The 14,204-nt window shown below is 40.0% G+C and overlaps 1 protein-coding gene across 1 annotated transcript in view; it reads right to left on the bottom strand.

The window, feature by feature from the left end:
- The window catches only part of drosha (drosha ribonuclease III), a 196,410-nt gene that overhangs the window by 30,650 nt on the left and 151,556 nt on the right, over positions 1-14,204 (bottom strand). Inside the window, exons 25-26 of the mRNA XM_033985642.2 lie at positions 11,554-11,711; positions 2,634-2,739 (exon numbers count right to left, since the gene is read on the bottom strand). Coding sequence (XP_033841533.1) covers positions 2,634-2,739; positions 11,554-11,711 — 264 coding nt within the window. The remainder of the gene's footprint in view (positions 1-2,633; positions 2,740-11,553; positions 11,712-14,204) is intronic.

Raw genomic sequence — 14,204 nt, 5'->3', positions numbered from 1 at the left:
AGTGTCTGGGGTGAGAGAAGTCTGGGAGTCCCTGATAGATTACTGCTCTTGCCAGCTGGCCCCAGATAAGCGGAAGAAAATGTATAGATGGATGGAGCTGCCAATGTTGCACAGATACAAAAAACAACAACAACACATGTATACACTGTATTTGTTTAGGACATTTATAGGAACTGAATAAATAACAACATGGAAACACAGAAATGGCAGAAGGAATAATTCATCAGATACAGAAACAGAAACACGGTCCGAGATGTTTGGTGGAGATTGATAAATTTTACAAAGCGCAGAGGAGGAGGAGGTGAACATGTTTGGAGCATTTACACAGGCCAGAAAAACAAGAAAACTGGTTAAATTTAGCTCGGAAACACGGAAAGGAGCAAATGGAATAAAATATGAGGAGATTTGTCATGCTGAGATGTGTCCTCCTCGGAATCACATGGAAAATAAAAATACATTTGGAAAAGCATTTGATGGAGCAGTTTGTTGAGTGTAAAAGGCTGGGGACTCATAGAAGTGTATTTGTGAGGCTATAGAAAAACTAATGGAGAGACGTCATTGAGGAGTTCACAAGTTTGAGCTCTGGTCAAATTACATAAACCAAGTCTAAACCGGGTCTAAACCGGGTCTAAACCGGGACTAAACCAAGTCTAAACCGGATCTAAACGAGGTCTAAACGAGGTCTAAACCAAATCTAAACCGGGTCTAAACCGGGTCTAAACCGGGTCTAAACCAAGTCTAAACCAAGTGTAAACCAAGTGTAAACCAAGTGTAAACCAGGTCTAAACCAGGTCTAAACCAGGTTTAAACAAGGACTAAACCAGGTCTAAATCAGGTCTGAACCTGGACTGAACCAGGTCTAAACCAGGTCTGAACCAGGTCTGAGCCAGATCTGAAAAAGGACTGAAGCAGGTCTAAATCAGGTTTGAAATAGGTCTAAACCAGGTCTAAACCAGATCTGAAAAAGGACTGAAGCAGGTCTAAATCAGGTTTGAAATAGGTCTAAACCAGGTCTAAACCAGGTCTGAAACAGGACTGAACCAGGACTGAACCAGGTGTGAACCAGGTGTGAACCAGGTCTAAATCAAGTCTAAACCAAGTCCAAACCAGGTCTAAACCAGATCTGAATTGGGACTGATCCAGATCTAAATCAGGTTTGAAAAAGGTCTGAACCAGGTCTAAACTGGGTTTAAACCAGATCTAAACTAGGTCTGAATAAAGTCTAAACCAGGACAAAACCAGGACTAGAAGAAGACTAACCCAGGTCCCAAGATTTCAAGACTTTGTTACAGGTTCTCTATATAACTTCAACTTAAACCATCTTGCATATAGTTTTATTGCAAGACATATAACACATACTTGTCTCCAATGAGATTTTAAAGCCATACTCTGGGACATTCTAGATAAAGCAATGAGATGAAGACAAGCTAGAGAAGTACCCTGCACAAGGAAAGCACATCTTTAAAAACACTATGGCTTATATGGGCATTAAATGACTGAAATATGACTATTAACAGAACATTTGAAACTCAGATATCTGGGAATAGCTGCAGATTAAGTACATTTCCTTCTACCAAAGTATTTAAAAGAACTACAAAAAGCAGCAGTGCGTTTATTCTATGGTGATTTGAGTTGGGCCCAAAGCATTAGCCTGCGGTAGTGCTGCAGAAGTGCTGATCTCTAGAATAAAACACAAAGTTAATCTGATGTATTGGCTTTTATGGATGAGAGGAAAAGTACCATTCAAAACAGTCCATTGCCTCCTTACAGTGTCTTTATTCTCAGTGAAAGAGAAAGGGTAAAATGAACAACAGAAATGGGATTAAAAAGCACAGAGCAATGGTGGTCTTGTGACATAAGGCCTCACAGGGAGCAGTAAACAGGGACAGAGAGGGGAGGGCGACACGTTTTATACTTATTTATGTTACAATAAGCAAAATATAATACAATCTGGAGGCTGAATGCATGCCAGGGTTAAAAGGGGTAGAGGAATGGGAAGAAATGAAAGCAAAATTACATTTATCAATCATTATTAATACTAGTATCTGCTTTTTACTGTCTTAAAAACACGAAAAACAGAATTACAGTGGTCCCTCATTTATCTTGGGAGTTACGTTCTAAAAATAACCCGTAAGCAAAATCCACAAAATAGCTAATCATTATATATGTTTTAAGGCTGTAAAACCCCTCACCACACACTTTATACACTTTTCTCAGACAGGCATTAACGTCAGGATCAGGATGCAGAACACAATGTACATTCACACACTGAAAAAATATTAATCCTCACTGACCTCATTCTGACACTCTCACTCTCTCACACTGACCTTCATTCTGAGGATCCTAATTATTCACCAGTGAGTTCAGAAGAGCTTTCCACAACTTTCAGAGATCCAAGCAGAGTTTTGCTGTCACTGTAATGCCAACAACTAGTATGCTAACAGTGCACTTCCTGATCATGGGACAACAGACCGTACTTATGCTGACCTTATACAATATATCTGTTCTGGAGCAAGACATGCTTTACTCAAATACATGGGGAAAAATCAGGTACAGTGCCTTTAAACCACAGACTGCATATATAAATGTACAAAGCTAACTTGCTAGCCACCACGTTCAAAACAGGAACTTACAGTTAAATGTCCCTCGTGGTGATCGGGGAAGTGGATAAACAGATACTCAGTGGCCACGAGCTGCATGATCGAATCCCCCAGAAACTCCATCCTCTGATTGTGACCTCTGCAACACAAAAATAAAACAAACATTAAAAAAAACTCTCTTATACTCTTAGATATTCACAAATGGATTAAACACACGGTTCTCTTAAAAGCTACCAATTAAGCAGGCTTTCAGAAGTGGATAAATGCATGCTAACAGTGTTGTGTCATCATTAGCGCCTACAGTTTGTTCAGGAAAATAGGTTTGATAATTGGGCTTTTTGTCCTGCTACAAAAACATGTCACGAATGGTTAATTGAAAATGAATGCACAATTTTAAGCCTGTTATTTCACAATTTTAAAAACACATTTTCTTTGTATGTTGTTTAATAAAAAAAGGTTTTCACACAAATCTCTTGGAGCCTTGTGTACCTGCTTTTTGTCACACTGTCAGTTACATCATTCACAAAGAGCAAACAACAATGACATTTACATTTACATTTATAGCACTAAAATGCACAAGGAAATGTTTGTCAGGTGTACATCTGCTGAAGCAGGGCTGTTGGAAACACCACAGGTAACATTATTGTGTACAAATAACAGGCGTGGCTAGCACTTATGTCCGGTGCTGGGAAGTAACTGAATACATGAACCAAAAAATGTGTCATCAGAATACTCCATTTGAGTGTCTGTATCCTACTACAGTTACTTTCTCATTTTGTGTTATTCAGAATACAGTTAGTTGCTAAATTAGAAAGAATACATGGTGATACTTTCTGGTGTAATATAGGCTTTGTACTGTGAGTTCTTAATGAGATTAATGAGATTAGTGAGGATGTGTGTGCAGTTTTTACTAGACATAATTTAATGCATGACAAACAGGGCAACAGAAATAAAGAAGTATGTATGTTTTTACTAAAATATAATGTAACTTGATGGAAAAGTATTTCAAGTGTTCAGAATACACTAATCTGTTTGGCCCATTGAACAGAATACATTACAATTCAGGTATTCAGTATTTTTCGCAAAGGGGCTTATGCCTCACAGCAAAAAGGTTCCAGGTTTGACTCCCAGGTCTTTCTGTGTGGAGTTTGCATGTTCTCCGTGTGTCTGTGTGGAGTTCTCCCTCTCCAGTTTCACCCCATCAACACAAAACATGTACAATAGGTCTGCAATCCAGCGATATTAATCTCATGGTTTACAATAGTAAAAGCCAAAAGTAAAATCTGTCAACTGGACAAATCATTGTAGGAGTGAAGACGTTTGTCGACTCATCCAAGCCGCTTCTTCAGTTCTGGTCAGATTACTGCTGGGCACTACCTTATATCTGTCTGAATGGAGGAGCTAACTACACTGACTCTCCTCTTGTTTACAGTTTCTGTTTGTAGGCTAGATCTATTGAGCTACACTAAGTGTGCACTGTGCCTGAGACATACTTAGCATAATCATTCAGTTCTTAATAGTTTACAATCACAACAACCACGTCTTTGGGGTTGATAATGGCTCCATTTTCTGAGGCTGTTGTGGGGAAAAAAAACAAAAACAAAACATCTGACTTTTGTTTATTGTCACAGACAGAGAAGACGTTGAACATTGTGTCAGTTTTAGTTTCATGTGGATAGACCCAGTCATTACAGAGACATGAACCATAAACCAGGTCCACACATCTGTATCTGACACAGAGAACTCCACCTGAGGACTCTCACCTGTGTCAGGTTAAACTCCAGAGATTCTACAGTGTGATGATGTCACATGAACACACCCTGTAAGTAAAACCCTCCAGCTAAGACTAGCTCAAGATCTAAAAAGATTTAACCCAGAAGCAGTGAAGGATGGGTCAAATGTAGAGGAGAATTTACCCTATAGAGACAATGCAAGCAAACCTTAAAATTGTGCTGACATCTCCTCTTCCCTCTCCTCTTCCCTCTCCTCTCCCCTCCCCTCTCTTCTCTCCACTCTCTTCTCTCCACTCTCTTCCTCTCTTTCCCTCTCTCCTCTCCTCTCCTCTCCCCCCTCCCATAAGTGAGCTGTGATGGTTTGATGCAGAGGACAAAGACAAAGGTCGGGGTTTATCGGGTGTTTTATGGTCCGTAAGGGATGGGGTCTGGACCAGTATAAAAGCATATGGCAGCTGTAACTATGGAGTATTATCACATGGGCTCACAGCTCTGAGGTCAAACCTGGGGACAAGACCAATGTGACAAACAACTGCATTTCAATTTATGAAACACCTTCAGAATATGCATCTTACTGTGAGTGAGCTCGCCTTTCCACAGATCTGACTTACAACTTGACCTGGTGTTGCCACTTGACAAAAGGCGCTGTATCTGATGTTAAGTAACTAGTTCATTTTAAACAGCTTGCAGTGGTCCAAAGTTATCCCTCACTTACCTTATGCATTCAGAGCACCCAAATTTGTATAACTAGCATGCTAACAGTGAACTTCCTGCTTATTGGAAATCAAACGCTTTATAATTAGATGCAGACAGTACACAGTGGACTTATTTTTACCTCAAAGCTGTTAATACAATACACATCTGTACTGGGGAGAGACACATTTTGCTCAAATACATGGAAAAAAAAATCAGGTGCAGCATCTTTAATGCCATACTGTGGAACATTACGGGCAAAAACATCACCAAGGACACAGGCCCACCAGGAACATTCCACAGTATATCTTTGAAGGGAAGCTGTGATAACATATTGTCAGGGTGCTAAATTAGAGCCGTAAAAACAAAAAGAAGTCATTCGTTTTGGCCTTTGATCCGTGAATGAAAGCTGGATGTTAATGTGTCATAAGCAGATGAAATCAAATGTAAAAAAAATAAATAAAAGTGTGTGTGTCCACTTCCAGAGATAAAAGCGCCCTTGATCGGCTTCACAAGTTTGGATCAGTCAGACGAGCAGAGGCAGCGGCAGAGATGGTGTCAAATATAACACTTTTAGACAAGACTGGTTCTGGAGACGCACAGGGAGAACAGATCTAGTTTACTGATGGATGTAATTATTCAAAACAAGTCAGAAATCTAAACTCAAATTATCTTAAAACTGTCTTTAACAAAGGAGGAAAACTGAGGCAACATAATGCAACGTAATCAGCTGATCAGACAAGGCACAACAAAATATGTGATTTAAATGTGCCCTGCCCCAGTACACATAGATTATATAAACAGCTCTGAGGTCAAAATAAGTCCACTGTGTACCGTCTGCATCTAATTATAGCGTTTGGTAGCACTAGGGTCTGGGACTTACTTAGTACTACTACAGATAGCAGATACTTGACTGGTAATTACGGTGGTAGTTACAGTGGTAGTTATTGTGGTAGTTTCTGTGGCACTTGTGGTAGTACTTTTTCTGGCAATGATACTGATACTTACCGGTACATTGGCTGGGACTTATACAGCAAAGCTAATAGTGGTACTTTGTGGTACTTAAAGCGGTACTTATAGTGGTACAAGAAGTGGTGCTTAGACTAATAGTTATTAGTACTAGTACTGGTTCTTACAGTACTATGTCGTATTCAGCGAATGATTAATTATAGTGTTATTTAGAAAAAAATATTAAATACACAATACTAAAGAATATGCTATCATTAGACATATGAAGTACTGGAAAGTATCTGTATAATTACCAGCCAAAGTACCACCGCAAGTACCACAGTAACTACCACTGTAACTACCACCGTAAATACCAGTGAAGTATCTACTAAGTACCACTGTAAATACCTAGTAAGTCCTGGACCCTATTTTAAAGTACTACCAAGCATTTTATTGTCGACAACCAGGAAGTGTGAGTTAGCATGCTAGTTATTGTTGCTTTACATTGACGGCAAAACTCCGGTCTAGTCTCTGAGGGTTAACTTTGGACCACTGCAAACCATTTAAAATTAACTAATTCTGTGTTTCATGTTTTTGTGACATGAAAAATCAGATACAGCAACTTTAATTCAACATGTTAAAGGTGCACTATGTAACTTTGCTGGTGGTGGGTCACTTGCTTGTCTTCGTGGATATTTTACGAGAGAAAGTGCTTCCATGAATTGAACAGATAACACCATCAGGCTGAGTTACAGGTCAGATCTGTGGAGAGGCGAGTTCACTCACAGTAAGAATACATGTTTTTGAACTATTTTAGCAATAAAAACTAAAACACTCACTAAATGGCAGACATAAACATTTAATACCATACTGCGGAACATCTCCACAGATAACAGCAGGAAGCAGACATGCCACCAAACAAAAGTGATGTACTGTACCTTTAAAACACTGATTTAATAGTAAAACATGAAGCCATCGAAGTGAAACTGAAAAGGTGAAAAGTGAAATTGATACAGCCAATTCAATAAGAGTTGTCAAAGTGAATTAACCTATTAAGCGATGGCCCCAGCGCCGATAAGAAAAACAAAGAGCAAACCCTTTCATTTTCTCTTAATGGAATAATATCTGCACTCAAAGAACAACTCTGTGTGCGAGATTAGGCCTTTGAACGGCCCTCTGCCCCCTCCAAACTCAACAAGCACATTCAACAGCACTCACTAATGATTATGAGGAAGGAAGAACACCAACACAATGAAAAAGAAATAAAAACACACACAAAAAAAACATAAGGATGAGAAAGAGAGAAAGAGAAATAGACAGAACACAAGGAAGCACGCTCAACAGCACTCACTAATGATTATGAGGAAGGAAGAACACCAACACAATGAAAAAGAAATAAAAACACACACAAAAAAAACATAAGGATGAGAAAGAGAGAAAGAGAAATAGACAGAACACAAGGAAGCACGCTCAACAGCACTCACTAATGATTATGAGGAAGGAAGAACACCAAGACAATGAAAGAGATAAAAAAACACAGGGATGAGAAAGAGAAAGAGAAAGAGAGAGAGAGAGGGGCGGAGGGAAAGGGAAATAGACAAGACACAAGAAAGCATGTTCGACACCACTCACTAATGATGATAAGGAAGGAAGAGATAAAAAAAACCCAAAAAAGAGGCCCTCCCTATCATACACATCTCTTTATTTGAAGATGGACTGGTATGATGTTATTTGAATAGTGAGGTACTGGATAACCGGGGATGAAAGCAGTTTGATTAGAGCAGAGAGAGACTGATTTGTGCCGATACTTTAACGGACAAACTTTGTCTCCAAATGTAACCACTCTGCCACAGTAACACGGGGAGAACATGCACACTCCACTCAGAGATCAGGAGTCTAACCCACAACCTCTTGGTGAGAGGGAGGAGAAAGGATAACCACTCTGCAAATAGACAGAGTAGCAGTGTGCCATAGGTGAATGCATTACTGTGTCAAGTGTTATACCAGACTACAACCCGTGTTTCCCACAATGCATCAGTGTGGGCCTTGTGGTCAAGTATAGGGCAGAGAAAATGGAAAGAACGGAGTTTGGGTTTGTGTGAACTTTGAACTCTGATCTGGGACACTTTTATCGCCTTCAAAGATTCTTATTTTGAAAGAGAAATACTGAAAGTTTAGGAGAGACATAGTGGAGAGGCGTCCATTTTGTTTTCCTGCCAAAGTTAAACCACTCAAATATTGTTAAAAAGATGGGAAGAGGTTTAGTATTTAGTTTTAAAATGGTGTATATAATTAGGGCTGCTTAAGTCTGTTATGTTACTTGTTGATTATTTTTTGTCTTAAAGGAATTGCCTGCGCTCTTACAGTTTTAAAAAGGTACTACAATCACAACTGAACCAGTGCCTTAACCTGCAGACAGAGGCAGGGGTGGAGTTAGCAGATCTGTTTTTCCCCTTTATTCTTGAGATGCACATCTCTATTTGAATTAGGACGGACTGGAAACATCCATTTCTGTGATCTTATTTGAACAGTTAGGCACTAGATAACCAGGGCTGAAAACAGTTTGATTTTTTTGCTGCTACAATAATATTTTTTGTTTTTGGTCCATTACAGACCTACTCTCAGAAATCTGTTAGGATGTTTTGGTCAAATGAATAGGCTAATAATTATCTGGCACTTGTTCACAGGGTCAGGCTCTTTCCCTTCTTTTCAGCAGACATTTTTCTGATGTGTCTTAACATGGAGGCTATTGTGAGCACAGTAAACATCCAGCTACATTTTGGGTCCGAGATTCATTTTGGAGTCTGATGGAAGCCCTGCTGCTGTGCCATATGTTTAGATCATGTTTTAAAATAGGCCTATTTATTGACTTTTTCATTTTGAGTCAGAGAGATCTAAATTCTGATGCAAAACGAGGACAAATTTGATGCAGACAATTTACACTTAATGAAGAATGTGGACTTTGAACTTGCTCTGAGATCAAACAAGAGACACTTGAGTCAAATTTGAGGACTCTCCTCTTAAATGAAATAAAACGCTTAGGTTTTCCACAGTTTTCATCCTAAACTGTGGAACAAGCTTCTGTACGCAAAGCACACCTCATTACAGACGCACATGACTCATTTACATATCAATAACACTCTTTGAAGTTATGCTAAACTTTTTAAATGTGCTTTGGCATTTGCTCTGTTCATTTCCCCTTCTGTCACACGTGTACTGAACACACAGAGGTACACACTGCTCAGACTCTCTGTGTTCAGTCACATATGTGCTGAACACAGAGAGTCTGAGGAGTATGTGTTCCTCTGTGTTCTGTGGGCTTTTGAATAGAGGACACATACACGTTTTTCTCATTCTCAACGTACAGACAGGCCAGAACCTCCAGGATTCACTCACTGAGCTGCAGAGGTTGCACTTCCACTGACTCACAATTGTCTGCAGGTGCTGGGGTTTAGGAGCATTCAGATCAGAGGAAGGCATTTTAGGTTTAAACCAACTGGATTTCAGCTTTGAAACTGGCATCACAAATGAGAGTCTCATGTGAGGCTCAATCTGCTTTCTGATTGGATAATCTTCTTGAACCAAAACACCAAATTATAACAATAAGCAACTTGTCCATCATGTCCAGTGTTTTTGTCATCAAGAATTTTATCAGTAAAATATATATTTGATTGACCTTATATTTGGGGACACAAGACGGTTCATGTTTGTGAACTGTACATTGAGAATCTTCCATAGAAACAGGTCACTTCACTTCTCCACTTTTAGGTCAGTTTGACCAATATAGCTACAGGTCAAAGGTCAGAACAGGTCTAGACCCCCAAAGCACCGCACCTTTCCTCCACTTTGTTTCTCCTGCTCAAGTCTCCACTCTGTCTATTTCCGTTCTCTCTCCTCTCCTCCTCCCTCTCCTGTTCTCTCCTGTCCTCTCCTTTAACCTTTCATCTGTATTTCTGTGTGTTCCACCTTTGGACAGACGGTCAACTGTTCTACACTGTTTCACTTTTCAGATTCTTCTATGATATATGGGCTGACATGTCTGCATTCGCTAATGAACTGAGAGCTTTTCTGGCATAACCTCATTCTAAACTGTGGCACAGTGGGTAGCACCCTGCGACACAACAAGAAGGTCTCACACAATAACACCACAATAAGTTAGAGCAACTCTGAAACAAAGTATTAACCAGAATGAGGTGTTTGTAATGATCACAGTACTGCTCTATATATATCTGTATACTTCTGTCTTAACAGTTAAATTTCCAGGTGATGAAACTAAATGATCCAGATTAAAGATGCAGGGAACAACATAGAAAGCTCCAATATATATTTTACCAGATCTTTAATGATGAAATAATTGTGAATCATTGATTTTCACTTCTCTCTAAACTATTTTGACTGTTGCATTGGATTGTTGCCTGTTTGACATTGCTTTTATGTTTCTGAAGCTGAACTAAAGCTCGACAATAGACGCTAGAAAATGAGTTATGTGAGTGGCCTGAATGAAAGTGCGCCCCAGACAATGTGGTGAGGGAGCCCGATTTCCCATGAGGCCGTGGGGTTACAGCGGCTCAGGTCTGGACTACAGATGGAGAAGGTCCCTGTGGTCCTGAGTCTTTGAGCTGTGAAAGACCAGGATTATAACCAGACCAAAACCTAGACCAGGAACAGGGACTTTGAACGTGACATTCAGGATCAGGGAGAGAGATGTGGGTGGTGCAATAATGAAGGAGAAGGAATGCTTTTAACAATCCAATCAACAAATATAAAAGATCAAAATAATTAGGATATCACACACATAGCAGTTGTTTTCTTTTTTTTTTTTTTTTTAGTAACAGTGTTACTACAAAATGTCCCTGTGTCTCCATCGGGTCTTATTCTGTGTAAAAGCTGCTGAACCTGTAGTTTAGATCTGCAATATGTTCTAGTGGAAAAATATCACAGAGGACTGAAAAACATTGCCGATATAAACATCACTGGCTGAGCAGTCAGATCCACTGACCCACAGGTTTACGGTGCGATTCCAGCCTCCACAGATGTATTCTTCTGTTGTGTCCTTGAGTATGGCACTTAACCCACCTCACCCCTAGTGTCTGTGAATGTGTGTGAATGTGTGTGTGAATGGGTGAGTGGTTCCTTGATGTAAAGTGCTTTGAGTGACTTGAAGGTCGAAAAAAACACTATATGAAAATGTGACCACCATTTATGCAGAATTAATGAGCGAATAACTAATCTGAGGTGAGAGCATTGAGACTTTGTTCTAAATGATGAGTGACCAGTGAGCTCCTTCGTTTCACATGTGTCACTGAAAAAACACACATCTCATCTTTGATCAGACTCGAGACATGACTGAGAGGGGGCCAGACTGATATCTGTCTGTATAAAAAATATAGAGAGATACCAGCCTGGATTTGCCAGGTGAGCTCTTCCACATTCAAATCAAAGGTTTGTTTTACCCTCACGGTGTTCCAATTTTCTTCCATTCATGGGCTCTCCCTCGGGTGACGACTCTACCATTTTTTGCTGGGATGTGTAGCGTGTGCATGTGTATTTTAGTGTTAGTACAAATCTCACTGACTTACAGTGTGAGATGGTTGAATCCAACAGTCCTCAGAGTGAAGGCCCGGGCCAGCAGCCTGACGTGGGTGAACAGGACTCCGATCGACTCCTCAAAACTAGTGAGTTTCTGGAGCACTGGAGATGTGTCGATCAGGTGTCTGTCGGTTTGAGGCTCCTGCACCTAAGCGGAGGCACAAACACAAGGACAAGAGGGATGAAACCCATGCAACAGTCACAAAATAAAGGGACTTCATTATTCTAGTTTTAAAATGGGGATGATGCACTAGTCAATCTACAGTCAGAAGCAATAGTATTTGTTGTAGTAGTTGTAGTTTAGTTCTGTCTACACAAACCAGCCCTTCCCAATTAAAAGTAGCTCAACGTGGCCTACTGAGCTCTGCGGTCACAGAAAGAAGGCCACAGGTGTAATTTCAGGGCCAGGAGTGTGAGGAATAATGTGAGGAATTTGCATGTTCTCCCTCTGAGCTGGAGGATTTGACCTATTGTGAATGTTTTGGGTTGATGGGGGAAACCCACACAGACACAGGAGAACATGCAAACTCCACATAGAAAGACCTTTCTTTCTCTCATTTTTGCTGTACTGCAGATTGCCCCTGCAGTGAGGATGGGCCAAATGCAGAGGACAGATTAAAACTGTGATACCAGATTTTTAGTAAATACCGTTTTCCTCCAGTTCACTATAGAAGCAGCACTTTGTGACAAAACGAGACCTGTGTGCTGTCTGCTGTTAATAATGAAGTATGTGATCTTAAACCCAGATGTAAGAGCCATGAGCAGTGCTGTGATTTGGCTGCTACCAAATATTTGACACCTTCAAAAAGAGCGCTAACTAAGAATGATGGAATAACGTGTCTCCTTAGATGTGACTCTACGGTTCTAAGTGTGTCCTCAGGCTTGTGTCACTCCTCTGTAAAACTCTCCTCTCTGCAGCAGGGGAAACGCATGACTCATTACATCTCAAGTCACAGCTTCTTCTGTTATGGTTTAAGTGGTCAACTCAGTTCCACAGTGAAGTCTATCCAGAGTACTTTAGCCCAATCGGTTATAATGGTACCACTTTATAATAACTACACCTTAATTAGCCTTAGTAAAGCATGAGGAAGGGCTTAATTCATAATGAACAAATAGTTAATTAAAGAGAAAGTATTACACTTCTATGGAGTATTAACTGCTAACACATAACCTATTTCGAGCACCATGTTACATTTTATTGCTTGTCCCTCGATATATCACGATTCACCTTTCGTGATCTTGTTGTTTTGTGGATTTCTTTAGTGCAATTTTGCGTGCTTTTTTTAACAGTGTATAAAGGTGCATTGTGTTCTGCGTCCTGATTGGCTAAGGGACTGTAGACCATTGTCCATCAGTCTCCTCTGTGCCGTGTCTCCTGTCTAGTACAGAATGTGTTCAGACAAATTTACAAAAATGTTGGATCGCAGTGTGACTCTGAAGTGCTGTATGTTTGCAAGTTTTCTCCCCGACAAAACCCACAATGTCAATGAAACGATCTGCACCGACAAATTTCAGGAACACTTTGGACTTAAGTGTTTCTCTGCGTGGAGAGGTGCCTCTACAGATACCACTGGAGCAGAGAACAACATATTTAAAGTGATCATAGAGGAAGAAGGATATAACATACGAAGGCTAGAAATTTGAGAGTGTAGGTTTGAAATTTGAGAGTGTTTAAACAAGAGAGAAATGTGAGAAAATGTTAATGCCTGTCTGTGAAAAGTGTATAAAGTGTGTGGTGAGGGGTTTTACAGCTGCAAAACATATAATAATTGTAAAAAATAAAGCTGACGACTTCGCAAATTTAGTCTATTTCTGGTTATTTTTAGAACGTAACACCCATGATAAACCAGGAACCACAGTATTTGTCAAAAATACATCTATATATACACCTTAGCACAGACAGAAAAAGACGCTGAACTTTGTGTCAGTTTTAGTTTCATGTGGATAGACCCAGTAATTACAATGATATTAACCAAAAACCAGGTCCACGCATCTGTATCTGACTACTACAGACTCACATTACAGACTTTTTAAAATGCTATGTCTTATAAACCCAAACTATTGGTGCTTTGCAGCTGATGTCATCAACATTCTTTGCAGGTGTGATGCTAACTAGAGGCACAGCTCTTTTGTGCAGTTAAACAAGTCCTTCTGAAATTTAAGACTTAGACCATAAAACTTATTAGACTGTTTGCTAATGTGTGCATCATGTGACCAAGGTAACTGTTGAACATTCCACCACAGACATACATGAAGTAAACACCCAGCGTGATGTCCCTGCTAAGTATCAATAGCCCTGGTTATAATATATGGAATTAGATGAAGAGGTTGCTGGGTGCAGAGGTGGACGCCTCAGACTAGGTTTGTGTATAAACTGGAGTGCAGCTCTTTGCTCATTATAAAGTAGGACTGAGATGTATGCATGCATGTTTGTGGAATCAAGACATATCCATGGATTAATTAGGCCTCTGGAAGCTTCTAATTGGTCTCTATGTGAAAAGACTGCAGTCCAGACCAAGCATCTGCTCCACAGAAACACAAACAGGACTTTAAAGGAGGAAATATTGGTTTAGTCAAACAGCAGCGTCCCTGTGGCCACCTACTCTGCTCCAGTGCTTTTATTTACATCAGACCACACTTC

The sequence above is a fragment of the Periophthalmus magnuspinnatus genome, chromosome 20 (assembly GCF_009829125.3).
Source record: "Periophthalmus magnuspinnatus isolate fPerMag1 chromosome 20, fPerMag1.2.pri, whole genome shotgun sequence".
Classification (NCBI taxonomy): Eukaryota; Metazoa; Chordata; class Actinopteri; order Gobiiformes; family Gobiidae; genus Periophthalmus; species Periophthalmus magnuspinnatus.
This window is presented reverse-complemented; position numbering and strand designations above follow the sequence as displayed.